Source organism: Thalassophryne amazonica, chromosome 5, assembly GCF_902500255.1.
Source record: "Thalassophryne amazonica chromosome 5, fThaAma1.1, whole genome shotgun sequence".
NCBI classification, from domain to species: Eukaryota; Metazoa; Chordata; class Actinopteri; order Batrachoidiformes; family Batrachoididae; genus Thalassophryne; species Thalassophryne amazonica.
Genome location: NC_047107.1, coordinates 74,222,069 through 74,245,073, shown reverse-complemented (window position 1 = coordinate 74,245,073; position 23,005 = coordinate 74,222,069). Strand labels below are relative to the sequence as shown.

Genomic DNA, 23,005 nt, shown 5'->3' with positions numbered 1-23,005 from the left:
TTCTGCTTAAAATGGCCTCGTTTCTGCTTGAAAGTGACTTTAGAATGATTTAACAGGTTTTATTTTGTCATCTGGTGGTTACTAATCACATTATTCCCTTTGATCGCTTTGGGTGTAGAGAGACAGACTCAGAGTCAGTCTCAGACGCATGCACAGTGAAGGCAAGGTGGACCCATTTTTAGAGGGGACTGTTTGGTTGGCAACACCGGATCAGATCCAGATCAAACTTTGTCAGGCGATTGTGAGTGCCAGTGTGCACCTTAGTTTCAAATATGAGAGTGATTGGAGCACATATGATTAAGATATAATGTAAAATATACATTAAATGGAGTTTTCAATGTTAAATTTAAATGCCCACAAAATCTGTCATCTGTATCAGATCTGGATCAAAGTTTATCAGTCGATAAAGGATACCATCCTGCGTAACGTTCTGTCAGATATGAAAGAAATTTGATCTTTTTTGACACAGTTATGAATTTTTGAAAATTAATTCAATGATAAAGGACAGGGATTTTTCCAGTTTTCCTGACTTTGACCTATGACCTTGAAAATTGAATCGGTTCTTGCCTCTCAGGATATGAATCCTCTGTAAAAAAAATAAATAAATAAATAAATCCTAACAATATATGAAAAATTGTGGGTTACAGGGTGTTTACAAACAAGCAGGGGCAAAAACATTACCTCTGCCCAACTTTGTTACGGCGCTAAAAAATGAGTTTCACATTTAGCTGCATTGTAACTATGTTGGGCAGTTAAACACAGGAGAAGAAAAACAAACATCCAGTATATTTTGTTTGTGGACTCTCTATCTTTACTCTAGGAAAATCTGTAGTGTCTCTTTCTTACAGGTTTATGGTTTAGAAAGTTGTTGGCATTAACCTAAAATGTGTGATACGTCTTTTTGTGCTCAAACACGTGTTTGTGTTTTGGGCTCAAACATCTAAATGATGAGCATGAACCTTTTTTTAATTCTTTTTTTTAATGCAAGCGTGGGAACCAGTGTACCTCATTTCTGCTTAATACCATAATATACATGAATGTTTTGACTGACTTAGGATAGCTCAGTTATTGGTCAGTACATCTTACAGGATTGGAGGTTTGTGCCGTAATAACGCTGATTGGATTGTCAGCTAAATTAAGATAGTTTTACAGCTTAATTAAAATATCAATTTAGAATTTGTCTGAGTGTCAAAAGAACAGATGATTCGATAGACTGGTAATGCATCTTGATGTGAGTAATCCCCTAGGAATTCTGACATTAGATGGTGGCCTTATGACTGAGTTGATTTACTTTTCAAATATGAATCAAGGGCATAAATATTCTGCATTCAGAGGCATTCTTTATTTTGCCTAATGGGACCCAGTCTGATGCCCAGCTAAGTTCCAGATGGTGCAACAAGTGAATATTAATTTATTGCCCTGAAGCCTGTGTTCATCCTGGCTAATGCTGGTTGAAGTACGACATGTCAGATGCTGAACAGTTTACCCTGGAATAGAATAAATGTACATCATCAGTTACATCATGATAATAGTAAAGTTGAAGCTATATTGTATTTTCTGGACTACATGTCGCAAAGGAGTATTAATTGCATCTGTCAAACAATGTGACATGAACTGGGAACAAACAACATATATAGTGTATTTTCTGGTGTATAAGTCATAGTTGTTTTTTTGGTTTTTTACTAGTTTGGGAGGTCCTGCAACTTATACTCTCGTGTGACTTTATATAGGACATTTCTAGGAATCAAAGCACTAAATAAAATTTATTCTAATAATAAAAGAATAAATGGCAATAATAAAAAGCATACTACAACAATGTACAAAAATCCAAAATTAAAGAGCTGATATTACAGAAACAACGGTGCAGTTTATACTGTGGTGTAATGTATGCATGTAACTTGTACATCTACAAGAGGCATTTTTCTAATAGGTGTGACTTATAGTCTGGTGCAATTTATACTCCACAAAATATGGTAACTTGCTTCGACCTATGAGATTTTTCAAACATAATGCTACCGCTTTGTGCAACAAGACGGTCTGCCAGCAAACTTATTTATACAAATCTCTTTGGCATTTACCTTGGCATGGAGATATAACTGTACTGCTGATAAAGGAGAATGCAACTAATTACAGTCTAGGTTCTATTTTTTTATGTTTTGGGGGCTCTTTTTCATTTATAACAAAAATAAATTCAATCTGTGCATTATTTATAATGCAAATGCCACATTAGCAAGCATAGGCTAATGGGCTAATTAATGTTATTGTACAAAGCAAAAATGACTCAGAGTAAACTGCTTCTTGTTATCACTGAACAGGTGAAAATGTCATTGGAAGTGAACAGATGAACAGACCTCTTCAATACAGAGCTAAACCTACTATCATTTAACTCACTAAATGTAAATAGACTTTTTAAAATGACTATTTATACAGTTAGCCTTTCCTTAGCCTAGCTATCCTCCCCATTTGCGACTGCAGCTGTCCCACAACTTGTATATGGGTTTTTCTTCTACAAGAGGCATTTTTTGAATAGGTGTGACTTATAGTCTGGGCCAACTTATATTCTACAAAATGCGTTAAGTTGCAGCGGCCTATAAGATTTTTGAAACGTCATGCTATCGCTTCATGAGGCTACTTCACTAAATGTAAATAAGCTTTTTAAAATGACTGATTATACAGTTACCCTTTCATTCGCCTAGCTATCCTCCGTTTTGATTGAGGCTGTCCCACGAAATGCAAACAAGTTGAGTGTCAAGGCAGGGCTCATTCTGTAAGACCCAGCCTAGGAGCAGCGTTCAGTTGTCACATGTTTAGACTGTGCCTTCTTGTGGCCATATATGATAATACAGTATATATTTTGACAAATGAGTCACTTAAAAATATAAGTTGCAAGAACAGCCCATGGCTTATAGTCTGGAAATTATGGTATGTCACTGAAATGGCTGACAATTTGAAGGCTGAGTTGTAGTTCAGCCTTCCTTTTAACCAGCGATTCCTTTCTTTCAGGGAGGGAAACACAAGATACTTGACAAATGCAGCCTGCCTTTGACAGGGAAGCAGTGTGTGGATCGGCTCATCACAGAAAAGGTTTGTTAATCTGATATGTGTATATTACAACCTAAATCTGAATAAAGTTTAAGTACAATGTTGCACTTTTATCACCTCCACCAAGAACGTTGTGTTTTCACTGCTGTTTGTTTGTCTGTTAGCAGGTTTATGCAGTAACTGCTGATAGTGTTTTATTTATTTATTCAGATCCAAGAATTTTTCACTTGCCATTTTTCATGCCATTTTTCAACATTTTGTTGAATTTCTCGAGATAATGCACAGATCTTTTTTGGGGCGGGGGGGGGGGTGTGTGTGTGTAAAATGCTAATAACTCAGAACAAGTGCAGATCAGATAATAATAGAGCTTGAGTCTATGTATCTGTAATGACTTCTCTTTATTTACTGTATGGAAGCAAATGGGATACGGAACATACATCATCTACCAATGTGCAGTTAAAGTAATGCAAATTCAATAGAGTGCAAAGAGTTTTCATTTATTGCAGAATATTTACAGAGATATATGAAGATGGATTTTGAAGTGTTTCAAAATACAGGTTTGGGGTCAGGATTTTTGTGAACTATGAAAAAATTTTGCACAAGCAGTTGGGTCCCTGTTTGAGTACTTCATGTGTTGGCGTTTTAGATAGTTTGGACTGGGTGCTTCACTGTGCGATGGGTGACTCGGGCAAGAGATTAGTTTTCAGTGAGGTTTCTGAGTAGTGGTGGAACTGAAGTAAGAACTTTGCAAGGTGCTGATCATCATCATAATGCACATTCTGGAAAAAATATTTAAAAGCGATAACGTGAGGCTCCCATTGACAAGTCAGCAGATTTCAGGTGTCAGGGTCAGTGACTGTGAGAACATCAAAAATGATCCGCACAGCCACGACGCTCTCAAAAGCCAGATCAGATCAGTGACTGACTGGAAAGACTGCATATAACAGCTTTTCTATGTTGTATCACCAATCACTGCATCAAGGTAGAGTGGATCAGAGAAAGTCATTGTTAAAATGAAGACGTATGAAATATACGCTACCGTCTCCCACATGCCTTCTGGCAAACAGTGACACATTCTCTCTGTTTGCAGTCACTGAACCTCATTACTCCTTCTGAGTTGTGATGGGTGTCTTGGTATGTTACTCTGAAGGCTCTTAGCATGGTTACTCAGTTTTTCAGGACAGCCTGCTCGACACAGATTTGATGTGTGGCGCCATTCTTTTTACATTTATTAGTGATTGATTTTACTGTGTTTCAAGGGGTGTATTCAGCGCAGGTATTCACAGCACTTCACTCTTTCCACATTTTTTAATAAAGCCTTATTCCAAAATGGTTACAGTTCCAAACTTTTACTTACAATACCTCATAATGACAACTTGAAAAAATTGTATTTATTAATTTATGTATTTATTTTGCTGATTTGTTAAAAATAAAAAACTAAGAACGCTCATGTACATAAGTATTCACACCTTTTGCTCAGTACTTTGTTGATGCATCTTTGGCAGTAATTACAGCCTCAAGTCTTCTTGAATATGATGCCACAAGATTGCCACACCTATTTTTGGGCACTTTTGCCCATTCCTCTTTGCAGCACCTCTCAAGCTCCAAAGGCTGGATGGGGAGCGTCGGTGCAAAGCCATTTTCAGATCTCTTCAGAGATGTTCAATTGAATTCAGGTCTGGGCTCTGGCTGGGCCACTCAAGGACATTCATTGTTGTCCTGAAGCCACTCCTTTGCTATCTTGGCTGTGTGCTTAGGGTCATTGTCCTGCTGAAAGATGAACCGTCACCCTACTCTGCTTGATTATGTACAATACAATTCTTGTAAGAGTTATTAGCATTACTGTTTTTTTTATAAAACAGGTAGCTGAGTGGATAAGGAGCTGGCCTGCCAATATGTAGACCTAGGTTCAAATCCTACTCATACTATCTGTCTGTGTCCTTGGACAAGACACTTAATCTACATTGTCTCAGTCCTTTTAGCTGTAAATGGGTACCAGCCCCAGCTGGGGACATAATCTGCATTGGACTGGCATTCCATCCAGGGGGAGTTTTTGACTCTCATTTGCTTAATTATGCAGAATCTGAAGCCACTCCTTTGATATCTTGGCTGTGTGCTTAGGGTCATTGTCCTGCTGAAAGATGAACCGTCACCCCAGTCTGAGGTCAGTAGCGCTCTGGAGCAGGTTTTCATCCAGGATGTTAATATACATTGCTGCATTTGTCTTTCCCTCAGTCCTGACTAGTCTCTCGGTTCCTGCTGCTGAAAAACATCCCCACAGCATGATGCTGCCACCACCATGCTTCACTGTAGGGATGGTGCCTGGTTTCCTCCAAACATGACACCTAGCATTCACATCAAAGAGTTCAATCTTTGTCTCATCAGACTGGAGAATTTTGTTTCTCATGGTCTGAGAGTCCTTCAGGTGCCTTTTGGCAAACTCCAGGTGGGCTGCCATGTGTCTTAACTAAGGAGTGGCTTCCGTCTGGCCGCTCTACCATGCAGGCCTGATTGGTGGATTACTGCAGAGATGGTCGTCCTTTTGGAAGGTTCTCCTCTCTCCACAGAGGAATGCTGGAGCTCTGATAGCATGACCATCAGGTTCTTGGTCACCTTTCTGACTAAGGCCCTTCTACCCTGCTCACTCAGTTTAGACGTGCGGCCAGCTCTAGGAAGAGTCTTGGTGGATCCAGAGTTCTTTCATTTAGGTATGATGGAGGCCACGGTGCTCACTGGGACCTTCAAAGCATCAGAAATGTTTCTGTACACTTCCCCAGATTTGTGCTTTGAGACAATCCTGTCTCAGAGGTCTACAGGCAGTTCCTTTAACTTCATGCTTGGTTTGTGCTCTGGCATACACTGAATGATGGGACCTTATATGTGTGGATGCACTTTCTGAATGCACTGTATATAGAGCAACTCCACATCTGAATGATGTTTTAAAAAAAAAAAAAAAAGGCTGTAAAAATTCTTAAGAATATATATTTTGAGGGTATGAAATGATCAAATCAAATCAATTTTATTTATATAGCGCCAAATCACAACAAACAGTTGCCCCAAGGCACTTTATATTGTAAGGCAAAAGCCATACAATAATTACAGAAAAACCCCAACGGTCAAAACGAGCCCCTGTGAGAAAGCACTTGGCGACAGTGGGAAGGAAAACTCCCTTTTAACAGGAAGAAACCTCCAGCAGAACCAGGCTCAGGGAGGGGCAGTCTTTTGCTGGGACTCCATCCCTTAGTTATGCTGGGACAGCATAACTAAGGGATGTCACCTGATCCAACCCTAACTATAAGCTTTAGCAAAAAGGAAAGTTTTAAACTTAATCTTAAAAGTAGAGAGGGTGTTGGGAGAGGGTCGTAACACGAACCCGCAACAGGGGGCGCAAAAGAACGGACAATGGATAAGACAAAGAGTAACAATTTAATGTTGTGAATCGCACAACTAAATACAGATACAGATAGTGCCAATTGTACACAAGGTGACGTGCGGGCAGGCTCGAAGATAGGAGACCTCTGGCGATCTGAGAGCCGGGACCCACACAGCTTCCACCACCAACGGCCTGAAGAACACCGGAGCCGCCAAGTCCTGAGTCCCCAGGTGGTCACCGTCTTCTGTTGCAGACCCTGGTACTGCTGGCAGAAGATGACAAAACAGTTAAGGTGAGTGTGTATCCACACACCCAGTAATCCTTGGAACTAGTTCCTTCGGGAGGGAGAACCTCCACCTCCAATAAAGAACAAACGTGCAGCTCCTGTCAGTCGCTTCCTTAGGAGGAGTGAGAGGCGAGGACGTCGCTGACTCTCACTGCATACCACTCCAGCAGGGACTGAGACGCAGGAACACGGCTGCAAAGCAGAATAATAATGATAATAATATCGTTAGATACAGCAGAGAAGATTACCTTTGACGGTAGTAGATTTCTCGGCGAGGAGGTGGAGTAATGATCCGGCTTTTGTAGAGCTGCAGGTGATTGGTGACAGCTGGTGTAAATGAGTGACAGCTGTCACTCTCTGTCTCGGCGCCCTCTCATGCTTGAAGCCCGCACTCCAAGCAGGGCGCCGACTGGTGGTGGTGGGCCAGCAGTACCTCCTCTTCAGCGGCCCACACAACAGAGGGTGTCTGTCTCCCTAAGAGCTGGAGCTGGTTCCACAGGAGAGGAGCCTGAAAGCTGAAGACTCTGCCTCCCATTCTACTCTTACAAACCCTAGGAACTACAAGCAAGCCTGCAGTCTGAGAGCGAAGCGCTCTATTGTGGTGATATGGTACTATGAGGTCCCTAAGATAAGATGGGACCTGATTATTCAAAACCCTATAAGTAAGAAGAAGAATTTTAAATTCTATTCTGGAACTAACAGGGAGCCAATGAAGAGAAGCCAATATGGGTGAAATATGCTCTCTCCTTCTTGTCCCTGTCAGTACTCTAGCTGCAGCATTTTGAATTAACTGAAGGCTTTTCAGGGAACTTTTAGGACAATCTGATAATAATGAATTACAATAGTCCAGCCTAGAGGAAATAAATGCATGAATTAGTTTTTCAGCATCACTCTGAGACAAGACCTTTCTAATTTTAGAGATATTGCGCAAATGCAAAAAAGCAGTCCTACATATTTGCTTAATATGCGCATTGAAGGACATATCCTGATCAAAAATGACTCCAAGATTTCTCACAGTATTATTGGAGGTCAGGGTAATGCCATCCAGAGTAAGGATCTGGTGAGACACCATGTTTCTAAGATTTGTGGGGCCCAGTACAATAACTTCAGTTTTATCTGAATTTAAAAGCAGGAAATTAGAGGTCATCCATGTCTTTATGTCTGAAAGACATTCCTGCAGTTTAAGTAATTGGTGTGTGTCCTCTGGCTTCATGGATAGATAAAGCTGGGTATCATCTGCGTAACAATGAAAATTTAAGCAATGCTATCTAATAATACTGTCTAAGGGAAGCATGTATAAAGTGAATATAATCGATCCTAGCACAGAACCTTGTGGAACTCCATAATTAACCTTTGTCCGTGAAGAAGACTCCCATTTACATGAACAAATTGTAATCTATTAGATAAATATGATTCAGACCACTGCAGCGCAGTGCCTTTAATACCTATGGCATGCTCTAATCTCTGTAATAAAATTTTATGGTCAACAGTATCAAAAGCTGCACTGAGGTCTAACAGGATGAGCACAGAGATGAGTCCACTGTCTGAGGCCATAAGAAGATCATTTATAACCTTCACTAATGCTGTTTCTGTACTATGATGAATTCTGAAACCTGACTGAAACTCTTCAAATAGACCATTCCTCTGCAGATGATCAGTTAGCTGTTTTACAACTACCCTTTCAAGAATTTTTGAGAGAAAAGGCAGGTTGGAGATTGGCCTATAATTAGCTAAGATAGCTGGGTCAAGTGATGGCTTTTTAAGTAATGGTTTAATTACTGCCACCTTAAAAGCCTGTGGTACATAGCCAACTAATAAAGATAGATTGATCATATTTAAGATCGAAGTATTAATTAACGGTAAGGCTTCCTTGAGCAGCCTGGTAGGAATGGGGTCTAGTAGACATGTTGATGGTTTGGAGGAAGTGACTAATGAAAGTAACTCAGACAGAACAATCGGAGAGAAAGAGTCTAAACAAATACCAACATTACTGAAAGCAGCCGAACATAAAGATATGTCTTTGGGATGGTTATGAATAATTTTTTCTCTAATAGTTAAAATTTTATTACTAGTTAAAGTTAAAGGAATACTTGGCTCAGTAGAGCTCTGACTCTTTGTCAGCCTGGCTACAGTGCTGAAAAGAAACCTGGGGTTGTTCTTATTTTCTTCAGTTAGTGATGAATAGTAAGATGTCCTAGCTTTACGGAGGGCTTTTTTTATAGAGCAACAGACTCTTTTTCCAGGCTAAGTGAAGATCTTCTAAATTAGTGAGACGCCACTTCCTCTCCAGCTTACAGGTTATCTGCTTTAAGCTGTGAGTTTGTGGGTTATACCACAGAGTCAGGCACTTGTGATTTAAGGCTCTCTTTTTCAGAGGAGCTACAGCATCCAAAGTTGTGCTCAATGACGATGTAAAGCTATTGACGAGATAATCTATCTCACTCACAGAGTTTAGGTAGCTACTCTGCACTGTGTTGGTATATGGCATTGAAGAACATAACAAAGAAGGAATCATATTCTTAAACCTAGTTCCAGCGCTTTCAGAAAGACTTCTACTGTAATGAAACTTATTCCCCACTGCTGGGTAGTCCATTAAATTAAATGTAAATGTTATTAAGAAATGATCAGACAAAAAGGGGTTTACTTTAGGGAATGCTGTTAAGTCTTCAATTTCTATGCCATATGTCAGAACAAGATCTAAAGTGTGGCTAAGGTGGTGGGTGGGCTCATTTACATTTTGAGCGATGCCAACCGAGTCTAATAATAGATTAAATGCAGTGTTGAGGCTGTCATTCTCAGCATCTATGTGGATGTTAAAATCACCCACTATAAGTATCTTATCTGAGCTAAGCACTAAGTCAGACAAAAAGTTTGAAAAATCACAAAGAAACTCACAGTAACGACCAGGTGGACGATAGATAATAACAAATAAGTGGCAATAGAAGATGGGTGGATTGGCAGAGGGAGAGGCAGATGTTTATTTTGGACACATCAAGCTAAATTTCCTGAAACATCAGTCTACAACATGTCAGGGGTTATCTAATACTTTTCCTTTGATGTCTGTTGACTAACTTTTGTTTTTTATCTGCCTGTTCAGGTTCATCAGCATTACAATTCGCTTTACATTCTGGAGCAATTGATTAAAGCAGTAATTTAGGTTTGGCAGCCACTTCATATTTTTTATTGTATCACAGAACTCACAGAAGTTTTGTCAGTTAAAACAAGACATGCAATCAATGAAGAGTGCAAAACAGTAGTCACACATACTGTGTCGCTGTCTCTCAATTACAAATGTGTCATATGCGCTTATAGAAAAAGCGGACAGCAGCTGGTAGATTGGTGTGATGCAACATAGTGAAATGGCTCAGTGGGAATTGTATTTACTTTCTTAATGCTAACTCAATCTCTCTATTTTGGTATGAAGCCTGGTGATAATTTTTTTAACTTATCAATACGTTTGTCTGTACGATTGACTGTTAATGTCAAACTGGCATCATGAAACATGAATGCTACACATTCTTAAAGCTAAATTGTGTAGGAATTAGAGTTGTTTATTAGTATAAATAAGTATAGCATTAATAACAATGTGTTCCTTGGTGTTTAATTACCTGAAACAAGTAGATGTGATTTCATAAGCTTAGGGCCAGGTCCCACTGGAGAGAAGATTAATTGTGCATGAATTGAGTATACAAATTACGGGCGTTCATTGTTGTCTACAACAAGCATGGACAAAAATTCCAAATGTCCCAGTATGAATTACGGATATATTAATAATGTATAGCGAATATATGATGAACAATCACGGTTGTATAACACATGTAGTGAGGAAACAGATCCGACACATTGCGATTATCGCAGCAGTATTACGGGTATATTATGAATGCATCGCGCACGTGTTGTGCGTGCACGGCATCTGCATTGCGGTCATAAAAGAAGCGCACTTGGGCCTTTCGGCATCACTATTCACACCAGCATTACAGCCTCTGGACCAATAGCTGGACTTCGTCAAGTTGATCACAGAGTTGATGTTCATGTTGTCATGCAAGGGTTAACTGTTAATGAGTTTGGGGAGCGGGAGGGGGGAAGCCACTCGGGGTGTGAGACGGTGTTTTTTTTGTTTTGTTTTTTTTGAGAGTGTCAGAGAAAACGGAGACTTCCACGTGAGTTGTGGCTAAACAGCAACTCTTTCTTTTGTTGGTGTTAAATAAAAGTCCTGAAGGAGACCCAAGGTCCACGGCTGACTTCTCTGTAGCTGGGGATTTACAGTATGTTGATGGGCAACAGCAACTATTAGGTCTTTGGGGATCCATAACTACATCTGCAAGTCACCACAGCCGGACCGGCATTGACTGGCAGGTATGTCGATTTATGCCACATATAGTACTTTGGGTTTACGTGACGTGTTTGTTATGCATTCACAGATTGTCCACAAATCAGATGCAAAGCAGATGTAATAAAAACGCTTTATGCGTGGCCAATCTGTATGCAGTCGCTACAACTTATTTTTGTTTGTGATGTGGACATGATAGGCACGCAATATATCCATTTTACACACTATCCCTGTCTGCTGCCAAGCCACAAATCCCAGTCAGTTGCGGATATCAGCAGTTAATGGCACATATACAGCGCATAGATTGAGTATGTAAGGCGGATGTCATCCGCAGCCAAAATTTTGTGCAGCTCACAAATCCTGGCAACGGAAAAATGTGCCTCTGCTGAAAATTGCGGACGTGTGCGGGTGTCGGTCGCCTCATACAAGCATGTTTCAAGGATGTTGTGGATGTTTAGTGAATATGAACCAATTTTGTGCACAGTTCATACGCAAATCTTCCTAAACGCCAGTGGGACCAGGCCCTTAGAAAGATCTCCTCATATCTCCATGGAAGTAGACCCCCTCATGGAGGGTGCTATGTTGGTGTGTCATGTTGATACAGTTGCCCAAAAGGGACATATTTACTTTGAAAACTAAAAGGGGAGGGGGATCAGTGGTTGCTCTCATATACACTGTCTACTGGTTACTACTACAAGCCTTAGAGCCTTCATTTTTGTAAAATGGAGGTTCATACAGTTGTGTTCAAAATTTTTAAAAGTTTTAAAAAGTGAGTAAAGCTCAAAATCCTTACAATACGAGGTCTGTTAGAAAAGTATCGGACCTTTTTATTTTTTGCAAAAACCTGATGGATTTGAATCACGTGTGCTTGCATGAGCAAACCTTGAAACTTCGTGCGCATGCGTGAAGTTTTTCATGCCTGTCGATTGCATCATTTTCTGGTAAGCAGCCTTTGTTTGAGGACATGTAGTGCGCTCGGCGGATTTTCATTTCAAGGAAAAAGACGGAACGACTGGAGCATCGCCGCATCAAATTTTGCCAGAAACTGGGCGACAGCCAGGTGGAAACCATTCGGATGATTCAGACGGCTTTTGGTGACTTTTCAGTCGTGTGACTACCCGAGAAATTGTGGAAGAGGTGGACATGTCACAGCATGTCCTGTGAGACTTCAACACGGAGGCGCTTTTGCTCCGCTGTCAGGTTCAGCATGAATTTCACAGCCACTCTTTTCATGGCCAAATCTTCTGTCACAGTGGAATGTACCTAAAAAGTGCTGATGTCCACCTCTTCCGCAATTTCTCGGACAGTCACACGACGGTCCCGCATCACCACAGCGTTCACTTTGGAAATGTTCTGGTCATTTCAGCATGTTGATGGCCGACCGGAGCGTGGCTCGCTCTCCACCTTTGTGCGAATGTCTTTAAACCAGTTGTATCGCTCCTTAATCTGTGTGATGCCCATAGCATCGTCACCGAAAGCCGTCTGAATCTTCCAAATGGTTTCCACCTGGTTGTCGCCCAGTTTCTGGCAAAATTTGATGCAGTAGCGTTGTTCCAGTCGTTCCGTTTTTTTCCTTGAAACGAAAATCCGCCGAGAGCACAACACACGATCTCACACAAAGGCTGCTTACCAGAAAATGATGCAGTCAACAGGCGTGAAAAAGTTTACGCATGCGCACGAAAGTTCAAGGTTGGCTCATGCAAGCACACGTGATTCAAATCCATCAGGTTTTTGCAAAAAATAAAAAGGCCCGATACTTTTCTAACAGACCTGTAGCTTTTATTTCCATATACACTGCAAATTGTAATCCAAATCAAAATATGAAGAAAATTTATCAAATTTGTTATTACTTTACAGAAGATGAAGAAAAAGCAATATTTGACTATTCAAAAATATAGCAGTGTTTATATAACGTCTGAGTGGATCCTTGTCATTTGATTGGTGCTTTGTATGTCACATTACATGGATTATTCATCCCATTTGTGTTGTGTTGAATTTAGCTTGCAATTTGGTTCCATTTAGTGTGCAAATTTGGTTCCATATGTTTTGTACCATTGCACGGTGCAAACCCCACCCACTCGTGCGGGTGGCGTTTAGCCTGCATGTTCCAGCTTTCACCTCATCAAATATTCGTACCACTGAACTCATAAACATTCATTATTTGTATACAGTTGATCTGCTCTGTGTCAGCCTGATCCCTTCAGATCTGAGAAGCTAAGCAGTGCAGCATCTGGTTAGTACTTGGAAACAGAACAGTCATTTATAGCTACACAGTTGTGCCAAATTTAAGGAAAAGTAAAAAAAAAAAAAAAAATGCAAGCGTCATCACCACCAACCACTGCAAAGCAACCAAACGCAGGACTCTTTGCGCTCTTGAATCCAAGATGCGGCACTGCTTTTATGCACCGCATCTCTGCAGAAATTTCAAATAAAATAAATGAAACGAAACAGCCATGTCGGTACTGATGTTTTCCCCTAAAGTGTGTATTAACTCCAGCGGGAGCCAATCTGTGTATGTGTATGTGTGTGTGTGTGTTGGCTTGTGCGCGTTTGGAGTCCAAAGCGCAGATGGCCGCCTGTTCTTCCTCCAGTTTCACTCAGCGGTGGGGCAGATTCAACCTGTCATCTTTTATTATTATTATTATTATTATTATTATTATTTATTTTGTTTTGTTTTTGTCTTTTCAACTTGTTTTATGTCAAACATGGCACTTGCTGCAGGGGTGAAAGTCTCTTCCCGGTACGGCGCACCACTGCTTTCACCTCTGCAAACAGTCATTGCCCAATCAGATTTCTTCTACTTCTATATTGTAGTAACGAGTAACGAAGATGGTTCAGGGAAATGTACCGGAATAAAAGTATACATTTTATTGAGAAAATGTAGTGAAGTAACTTTGAAAGTCGGCAGAAATGTAAATAACTAAGTAAAGTGCAGATACATAAAAATTCTACTTAAATACAGTAACTAAGTATTTATACTTCATTACATTGCAACACTTCAAGCCACAGCACACTGTGAAGACAGTGAAGCACAGTGGAGCAAGCATCATGATATGGGGATGTTTCTCATACTTTGGTGTCGGGCCTATATTGCATCCCAAGGATCACGGCTCAGTTTGAATCCACCAGAATACTTGTAGAGGACATGTTGCCTTGCACCTTGAAATGGGTGTTTCAAAACACCCCATATACACCAGCAAAGGAGCAGCATTTCGGTTTCTGGAGTGGCCAACCCAATCCTTGGTCCTTAATCCAGTAGAAAACTTGTGGGGTGACATTAAAAATGCTGTTTCTGAGGCAAAACCAAGACATGCAGAGGAATTGTGGAATGTAGTCCAGTTGTCCTGGGCTGGAATACCTATTCACAGGAGGCAGACGTTGTTCAGCTCCATGCAACCCAAATGTGAAGCAGTTCTTAGAAACTGTGGTTCTACAACTAAATACGAGGTCTGTTACAAAAGTATCTGACCTTATTATTTTTTTCAAAAACCATATGGATTTGAATCACGTGTGATTACATCAGACATGCTTGAACCCTCGTGGGCATGCGAGAGTTTTTTCACGCCTGTCGGTTACGTCATTCGCCTGTGGGCAGTCTTTGAGTGAGGAGTCGCCCACCCTCTTGTCGATTTTTTCATTGTTTAGGAATGGCTCAGAGACTGCTGCTTTGTTTGATCAAAATTTTTTCAAAACTGTAAGGCACAACTGAGTGGACACCATTCGATAAATTCAGCTGGTTTTCGGTAAAAATTTTAACGGCTGATGAGAGATTTTGGTGTGTAACTGTCGCTTTAAGGACGGCCCACGGCGCCTGACGGCGATCTGCGCTTCGAGGCGGCAGCGTCTCGCCGTTTCAAGTTGAAAACTTCCACATTTCAGGCTCTGTTGACCCAGTAAGTCGTCAGAGAACAGAGAACTTTCAGAAGAAGTCGGCATGAGGAGTTTATTCGGACATTCCATTGTTAACGGACATTTTGTAATGAAAGAACGTGCGGGCAGAGTCGCATGTCGGGCCGGACCCGACCGCGGGGGGATCGCAACAGGAAAAACACCTCCGTTGGAAACCTTAACGGGCAAGTTGGAACATGCCCAAGCTGTTAAACAATTTCTCAGTTACTCACTGAATTTTACAAATGGTTTTCAACACGGAGGTGTTTTTCCTGTCGCGGCGCACACAGATTCGCCGAGTCGTCACAGAAACGACTCAGCGAATTTGCGCGCACGTCTTTCATTAAAAAATGTCCTTAAACAGTGGAATGTCCACATAAAGTCCTCATGCCGGCCTCTTCTGAATCTTCTCTGTTCTCTCACGACGTCCTGGGTGAATTAAGCCTTAAATTAGGATGTTTTCAGGTCGAAACAGGCCGACGACGGCGCCTGGAAGCGCTGCACGACGTCCCGCTCCGTGGGAAGTCCTTACAGCGACAGAAACACCCCATAATCTCTCATCAGCCGTTAAACTTTTCACCGAAAACCAGCTAAATTTCTCGAATAGTGTCCACTCGGATATTCCTCACAGGTCCAGAAAAAATTTTGATAAAGCAACGCGCGCCGTCTCGAGCAGCGTGTGAAACAAAGGAATTCAGCCGCGAGGGCTGGACCACATCTCACTCAAGACCTGCCCACAGGGAAATGACGTCACCGACGCGTGAAAAAACTCACGCATGCGCACGAGGGTTCAAGCATGATTGGTGTAATCGCACGTCATTCAAATCCATATAGTTAAAAAAAAAATAATAAAAGTGTCGGTTTCTTATCTAATAGACCTCGTATTAGTTCAGTGATTCATAGGACAGCTAAATCTTTCAGCATTTTTTAAAGCATGAATTGAAAACAAAATCTTATGGCATAATGCAGTCTACAACCTCACACTAAATCCTACACACTGTTGCTTTAAATTACAGATACTCAGTGCATTTTCACTCTTCTGATGTAGTCTTCACACTCTACTCATTGTATTTTCTGGATCAGATGACTGGGAGGGGGAGGGGTCCACTTAATTCTCATTTGTTAATTACAGATTGTATTGCCACTTACATTAATGACTGGACAGTTAAGGTTTTTATGTAGGGTTTAGTAGGAACTGGCCACTTTGATTGACCAGAACCTCTACAACATTGTAGTTGATTATCATTGGACCAAAACTCCACGTCATAACGGTGCTTTTGGGGTGTAAGTGCCCCATGAACCACCACAATCCACATGGACTTAGCTGGCTCACGGTGATGGTCAACGTTACTGTAGTTCTGTCCTTTGTCGCTCAGTTAGTGCACAGCATAATACTTTGGCAGGCTTCATTCTAATCAGGCTTTTTTATTTTTCCCTGGAGCTGCCTGTGTGTCAAACAACATTACCATCATCGTGGAACACTTCCATTTCTCTTCTTTTTTTTTTTTTTTTGGGTGTGCGTGTGTGTTATGAAGGGAGACTTTGAGAATGCTCCTCTGATTAGCTTACATAATCAAACTCTGGTTTCGAACACGAGCTCATAGACATCACCAGCTGGTGTTGTGTACCGCTTTGTGCTATATGTAATGATAATAATGTATCTTGTGTCATAATATTTGACATGAGTATCAGTGTTGCTGCAAACTAATTTGAAGCGATATGTGGTCTAATACTTAGAAGCCCGTTTGCCACATAAAAGAATCGGAGGCTGAAAATAACTATACTATTATTATTAATCAACCTATATTTTACCAGATAAAACAAACCCATTGAGATCGAGACCGCTTTTGCAAGGGCGCCCTGGCCAAGAAAAGCTGCAGCACACATCATAGTAGACAAAATAAAACAAACAACATCAAGGTAACAATTTAAAATAAATAAAAGACAAGCAGTTAACAAATAAAACACAATCATTTCTGAGTCGGTATGAATATATAAGTTAAACAATTTAAAATTTTAAAACACAGGCACTTTTCAAAAGATTTCCATTCTTGATTTCTTAAAATGGATCGTAAAGCATTCAGAGCAATCAACGCTGACAGTTGCAGTTCAGTTTGGAGGACATTCCAAGCAGAGGGAGCAGAAAAACTAAAAGCCTTCTTTCCCGTTTCAGTTAGAACACAAGGTACACAAAAGCACAACATGTCATTCAAGCATAAAGCATTGTGGCTTTCAGATCTCCAAAGAAAATTAGATAGCTAAGTCAGAACCAACCCTTTACTAGCCTTGTAAACCAGAGTCATCCAGTGTGTATATCACCTTATATTCAAAGAAGGCATTCCTGTATTAGCATACAACTCACAGTGGTGGGTGAGACGGCTACAATCAGTGATGAAATTCGGAGCCCAGTGGTACACCGGTGCATCTGGTTGACGCACACATATACACAACATCACCATAATCCAGTACAGGCAAGAAAGTAGTCGTTATCAGGAGCTTCCGAGGGAGAAACATGACTTGTTTCTATGAAAGAACCCAAGCTTCACCCTTAATTTAGAGATCAAGTGTTTAAGATGAACTTTCAAAGAAAGTTCCACATCAATAATTAGTATCAATAGTTAGTCCCAGATACTTGTAATTGGTGATGAGCTCAAGAGTTTTACCTTAGGCAGTTTTAATTAATGATATATTCTCTGAGGAAACAGGTGACTTTGAGAAGAAAAAAAAAATATTTGGATTTTTCAGCATTTCAAAGGGTTCAAGGGTTGAACGATTTTATTGTCATTTTCACTGTGCATTTATATACACAAGAGAACGAAATTTCGTTTCTCGATCAGTGACTGCAGTGCAATAGAAACCTCAATAAAATAGTTTACATTATAAAAAAATCATAATAAACTAATATAGTCATAAAAACAGATAAAATACAGTCCTATCTCTCAAGGTACTAAGCCAGGTGACTAGCTGACAGGGGTGAGTATGGGGATGGGGGACAATCCATTAATAAGTCTTACAACCTGGAGAAAGAAGCTATTCAGCTTCCTGCTAGTTTTGCAGCTGATGCTGCTGTATCTCCCCCCTGATGGAAAAAGGGAGAAGATGTGGTGGGAGGGGTGTAGCGGGTCCTTGATCATGGAGGTGGCTCTGCTGATGCAGCGTTGCTGGTAGAGCTCCATCAGGCAGGGGAGTGGGACACTAATGATTTTGCTGGCTGTCTTGACCAGTCTGTTGAGCCACTTTGTGTCCTTGATATTGCAGCACCCAAACCAGGTGGTGAGCCATAGGTCAGGATTCTGTCAGCGGTGCCCCTGTAGAAAGTGGTAAGGTGTGTGGTGGGAAGACCTGTTGTCCAGAGTCTGTGGCGGGAGTGAAGCTGCTGCTGAGCTTTTTTGAGGACTGCTGAGGTGTTAGTAGTTAGAGTGAGGTCATCATCAATGCGAACCCCCAAAAATTTCACACTGCTGACCTTCTTCACAGCATTCCCATTGATGATTAGTGGTGCATGATCCTGTTTGCCAGCCCTCCTGAAATCAGTAACAACCTCTCTGGTCTTATCCACATTGAGGAAGAGGTTATGAGAACTGCACCATGAACTCAGCTGTTTCACTTCTTCCCTTTATGCAGTCTCGCTGTTGTCTTTAATGAGGCCCACCACCGTTGTATCATCTGCAAACTTCAGGATGTGGTTGCTGCAGAATCTGGCGGTGCAGTCAAAAATGAGCAGGCTGAAGAGCAGAGGGCTCAGGGCACAGCCCTGCAGAGAGCCTGTGCTCACTCTGATGGTCTTTGATGTGTGGCTGCCCACTTTAACTGATTGCTGTCGCTGAGTCAAAAAGTTGTAGACCCAGTTACAGATGCTGTTGTCCACCTTTAGCAGCTGAAGCTTTTCCACGAGCTGCTGTGGGATGATGGTATTAAAGGCACTGCTGAAGTCTATGAACAGAAGCCTGGCATAGGTGTTCTTCTGCTCAAGATGAGACAGTGTAAGATGGAGCATGGTGGAAATTATATCTTCTGTGGATCTGTTTCTTCTGTAAGTGAATTGTAGTGGGTCCAGGTCAGCAGGGAGGCAGTTTTTTATGTGTTGCATGACCAGGTGTTCAAAACATTTAATCACTATGGGAGTGAAGGCTACAGGGTGGAAATCAGAGAGGCCGGTGGAATTTTTTTCGGGACAGGAATGATGGTAGCACTTTTGAGGCAGGAGGGCACCACAGCCTGTCGAAGCGAGATGTTAAAGATGTCTGTGAAAACATCCTTCAGCTGCTCAGCACAGTGTTTCAGAACCCATCCAGGGATGTTGCAGGGATGTTGCCTGACCCAGCAGCCTTGTGTGGGTTGACACTAGCCAGGGCCTTCTGTACTTCAGCCGTGGTGAGCTGTAGTGTCTGGTCATACAGTGCTGTCTGTGTCTGAGTGGTGTTTTTGGCATCAAAACGTGCATAGAAAGTGTTCAGCTCATATGGAAACAAGGGGTCTGAGTGACACATCTGCAGGGGGCGGGGTTTATATAGTCAGTGATGGAACTAAATCCCTGCCACAGTCGATGTGAATCCTTGGCTTCAGTGAAATGGCTGTTCACTGCTTGTGCATACTGCCTTTTTGCCCCTTTAATTCCCTGGGCCAGATTGTTTCTTGCGAGTGCATATGCTGCAGAGTCTCCAGCTCTGAATGCCTCATCCCGTGCTCTAAGCAATGAGCGCACTTCTCCTGTCAGCCATGGCTATTGATTAGCTCTCCTCTTGATGGTTCTGACCTCTGTTACATCTTCAATACACTTGTTGATGTAGCTGATGACAGAATCTGTGTATTCCTGTAGATCCGTCTTCCCGTCATGTGTTGCTACCTCCCTGAAGATGTCCCAGTGTCTTGTGTTGAAACAGTCCTGTAGCGCTGCTATTGCTTCCTGTGGCCACATTCTGACCTCAATGACCAGTGGTTTGTCCCGCTTCACTCTGGGTCTATATATGTTGGTATGAGTCTGACAGTTATGTGGTCTGAGTTACGAATATGGGGGAGGCGCTCCGCTTTGTAAGAGTTTCTAATGTTTGTATAAGCCAAGTCCAGTGTTGTTTCCTCTGGTCGCAGCATTGACATGTTGGTAGAACTTTGGCAGAACAGATGTGAGACTTGCCTGGTTGCAGTCACCAGCTGCTATGAAGAGAGCATCTGGGTGTTCCTGTTGCTTCTTGGTGATGTAGTTGTAGAGCCCTGACATAGCCTACTCCACATTAGCTCTTGGTGGTACGTAGACGGCTGTTATGAAGACAGCAGACGGCTCCCACGGCAGGTAGAAGGGTCGACACTTCACAGTCAGTAGCTCTATCTGTTGTGAGCAACGAGTGGAAACAGAGACGGAATCCAGACACCACAGGCTATTGATGTAGACAGCCAGGCCTCCTCCTCTCCACTTGCCGGTTAGCGCAGCTGATCTGTCTGCTCGGTGTAGCGTTAGTCCCTCCAGCTGTACTGCAGCATCTGTGATGTTCTGATTCAGCCAGGTCTCGGTGAAAAGAGTAGCGCAGCAGTCTCTCAATTCTCACTGGGAGGCTCTCCAGAGTCTAATGAAGTCCATCTTGTCTTGTAGCCGAGCCCTAACCCCGCCACACTTGCCCCGCTTCCGCGTCCTGTCACACCGCTGGCGGTGCCTCACCCTCGGCTGTGCTTCCGGGGTGTCCCAGCCCTGGCTCCTGTGGCAAAGCAGGCTGAGTTCACCTAGTACACTCAGCAAGTGTTTGTCACAGTCACAGACTATGTTCTTCATGTCCAGCAGAAACTGTCGCTCATACTGTTGCACAGACACATACTTTCCTTCTACAGATTGTTTAGTCACTCCATTCACTCCACTGACATTCAGAAACACTGAATATCCACTGAGGACTTAGCATTTAAAGCCCCTTTCACACCGGGGCTGCTCCCACTTGCGTTGTGTGTTGTCATGACGACATCACGTGGAAGCAACCTTGCGCCACAACAGCGCAAAGGGCGCCAAATTTAAACATGTTTCATTTTTGTTTGCGTCCTCTGCTCAACGCAGAATTAACCGGTTTCAGCGCAAGTCAGAGCACCAGGATGTACTCAGCGTGACTGGAAGCCGCACACTCACAAGACAGCGTTACCTGACGCCAATTTATGATTCCTGCTGTGTTCTATTGTTCCTGCAGTATAAATCACGCAGGATTGTTTTTTTACCGTGTACACATTGCAGTTAAAACTACATGCTCAAAAAAGAGCACAGAAAAAAAATGCTGATTGCAGCTCCTGGCTCTTCTCTCACAAAAGTGTTTAAATAAAATCCATAAGTCCTGCTCACAGACTGATTGCCAGAGACAGGACATGTCCACATCCAGTAAAAAGGGGACTGACGAGCCATCAGGAGAGGCGTCAGTCCCATTGTTAAGAGGGATAGCTGCCCTGTCATTAGGAGGGTGCTTCTAGAGCACAATAGGTGCTAATTAGAGCTATTGTTTAGTCACTAGCCTATAGCAGTCTGCCTCTCGGCAGGAGGGGTCTGGTTAGGTTTAAAACTCCTGCTTTTGTGGCTTCTGTTGTTCTTCTCTACAAGAGTGAAGACAGAAGTCAGACTACCAGAGCAAGAATTTTAGGTGAGGAAGCTTCTGCGATTTGAAGCCAAACGTCCTCGCGTCAAGCAACCCAGTCCAGTCGAAAATTCAAGCTTCTCTACTATGGAAACCACCTAGACAACTGAGAGCCTTCACAGAAACGAAAGAGGAATAAAAGAAAAAAACAGGATGCTGGTGACTATTTACATTGGATCAGTTAAACCTATATGTCAACAACATACAATGTCTATGTTAGCTACCTGCCTGCTGTTATATTAACAGTGTTGCATCTTCATAAATGATTAATGTCCACTTGTGAACTGAGTTTCCCAAAAAGTAATCTACTGAGCCACACTCGGACAGCTTCCTCTGTAATGTACATTTAGCAACTCAACGGTTTCACATCGCCCTCTGCTGGACTGTTATGAGCATAACACCCAAGGGCTCATATGTAGACATACAAACATAATATCTACAATACCACATCTCCTCCACCTTAAGTTAACAAATTATACCTGTTAACATTTAAATATTACTTTTGTTAATAGCTTATTTTTAATAACATAATTAAAGTATGCTTGATTTCATTACTGTGCTTTTGCATTTTGTAGTTACTACACAATTTGCACTCTGTTTATATGTTGGTTTTTATGGGATGGTGGTGGGGTTTTTGGAAATGTTCAAATGTACTGTCAAAGAAATAGTTCATTGATATAAAGTGTGAGCTTAAACAGGTGTGTCTATGCTGTAGTTCATGTAGGCTTTGGCAAGACTGGGCAGGGTGGTGAGGCGTAGGAGGGCCTCCAAGTCCATTTTGCTTGGGGCCCCCAAATGCCTTGAAACGAACCTGGTATAAAGCTAGTCTTCAAACTAATGAGTCAAACCTGTGAAAATGAATGACGGTTAAAATTGTCCATGGAAGAAATAGCATAAACCTCAGAAGAACTTTAAAAATGGCAAAAATGCAGTCAGCTGGAAGTAGAAGGAGCCAAGAGGAGGTAGAAATGCTGTTGAAAGCAGATGTGAGGGAGGTAAGGAATTAAAAAACCTGAACAGATGTTCTCGAAGCTTGTGGAGCTCAGTGCTGATGCAGTTTGTGTCCTTGTGTACTCCAAACACCTCATGTGGTTACAGCCTTTAGAACTCGCTCATTGGAAGCATGACCTGTCAGCAGGAAAGTCAGTGGTTTTCTTTCCATTTCCCGTCTGTCTGTTTTTTCTGCTTGGCTGGATTTTGTTGTGATTACACAACATTTCTCAGCAAGCAGATATCTGTCAACATTTATAAGGTTAAAACTCTTTCTGCTCCCCTGCTATCTGTGGCACCACCTTATCTCCACCTTCCTAATCTCCTGCTTTCTCTACATCTCTATCCTTTGTACACCCCGCTTCTTATTACCTTTCACTTTCTTTTTTTGCACAACCTTCTTCCTTCTTTCTTTTTCTTTCCTCTCTTTACATGCATACATTAGGTTCTTTATACTCTTCCCTCTTTGCTTTCTCTTATATTTGTTCTTTCCAATA

The 23,005-nt window shown here is 41.8% G+C and overlaps 1 protein-coding gene across 1 annotated transcript in view; it reads left to right on the top strand.

Annotated features, from left to right (window-relative positions):
- Window positions 1–23,005, top strand: part of oxct1a (3-oxoacid CoA transferase 1a) — a 239,173-nt gene that overhangs the window by 158,805 nt on the left and 57,363 nt on the right. Inside the window, exon 15 of the mRNA XM_034170540.1 lies at window positions 3,004–3,084. Within this exon, the coding sequence (XP_034026431.1) occupies window positions 3,004–3,084 (81 nt within the window). The remainder of the gene's footprint in view (window positions 1–3,003; window positions 3,085–23,005) is intronic.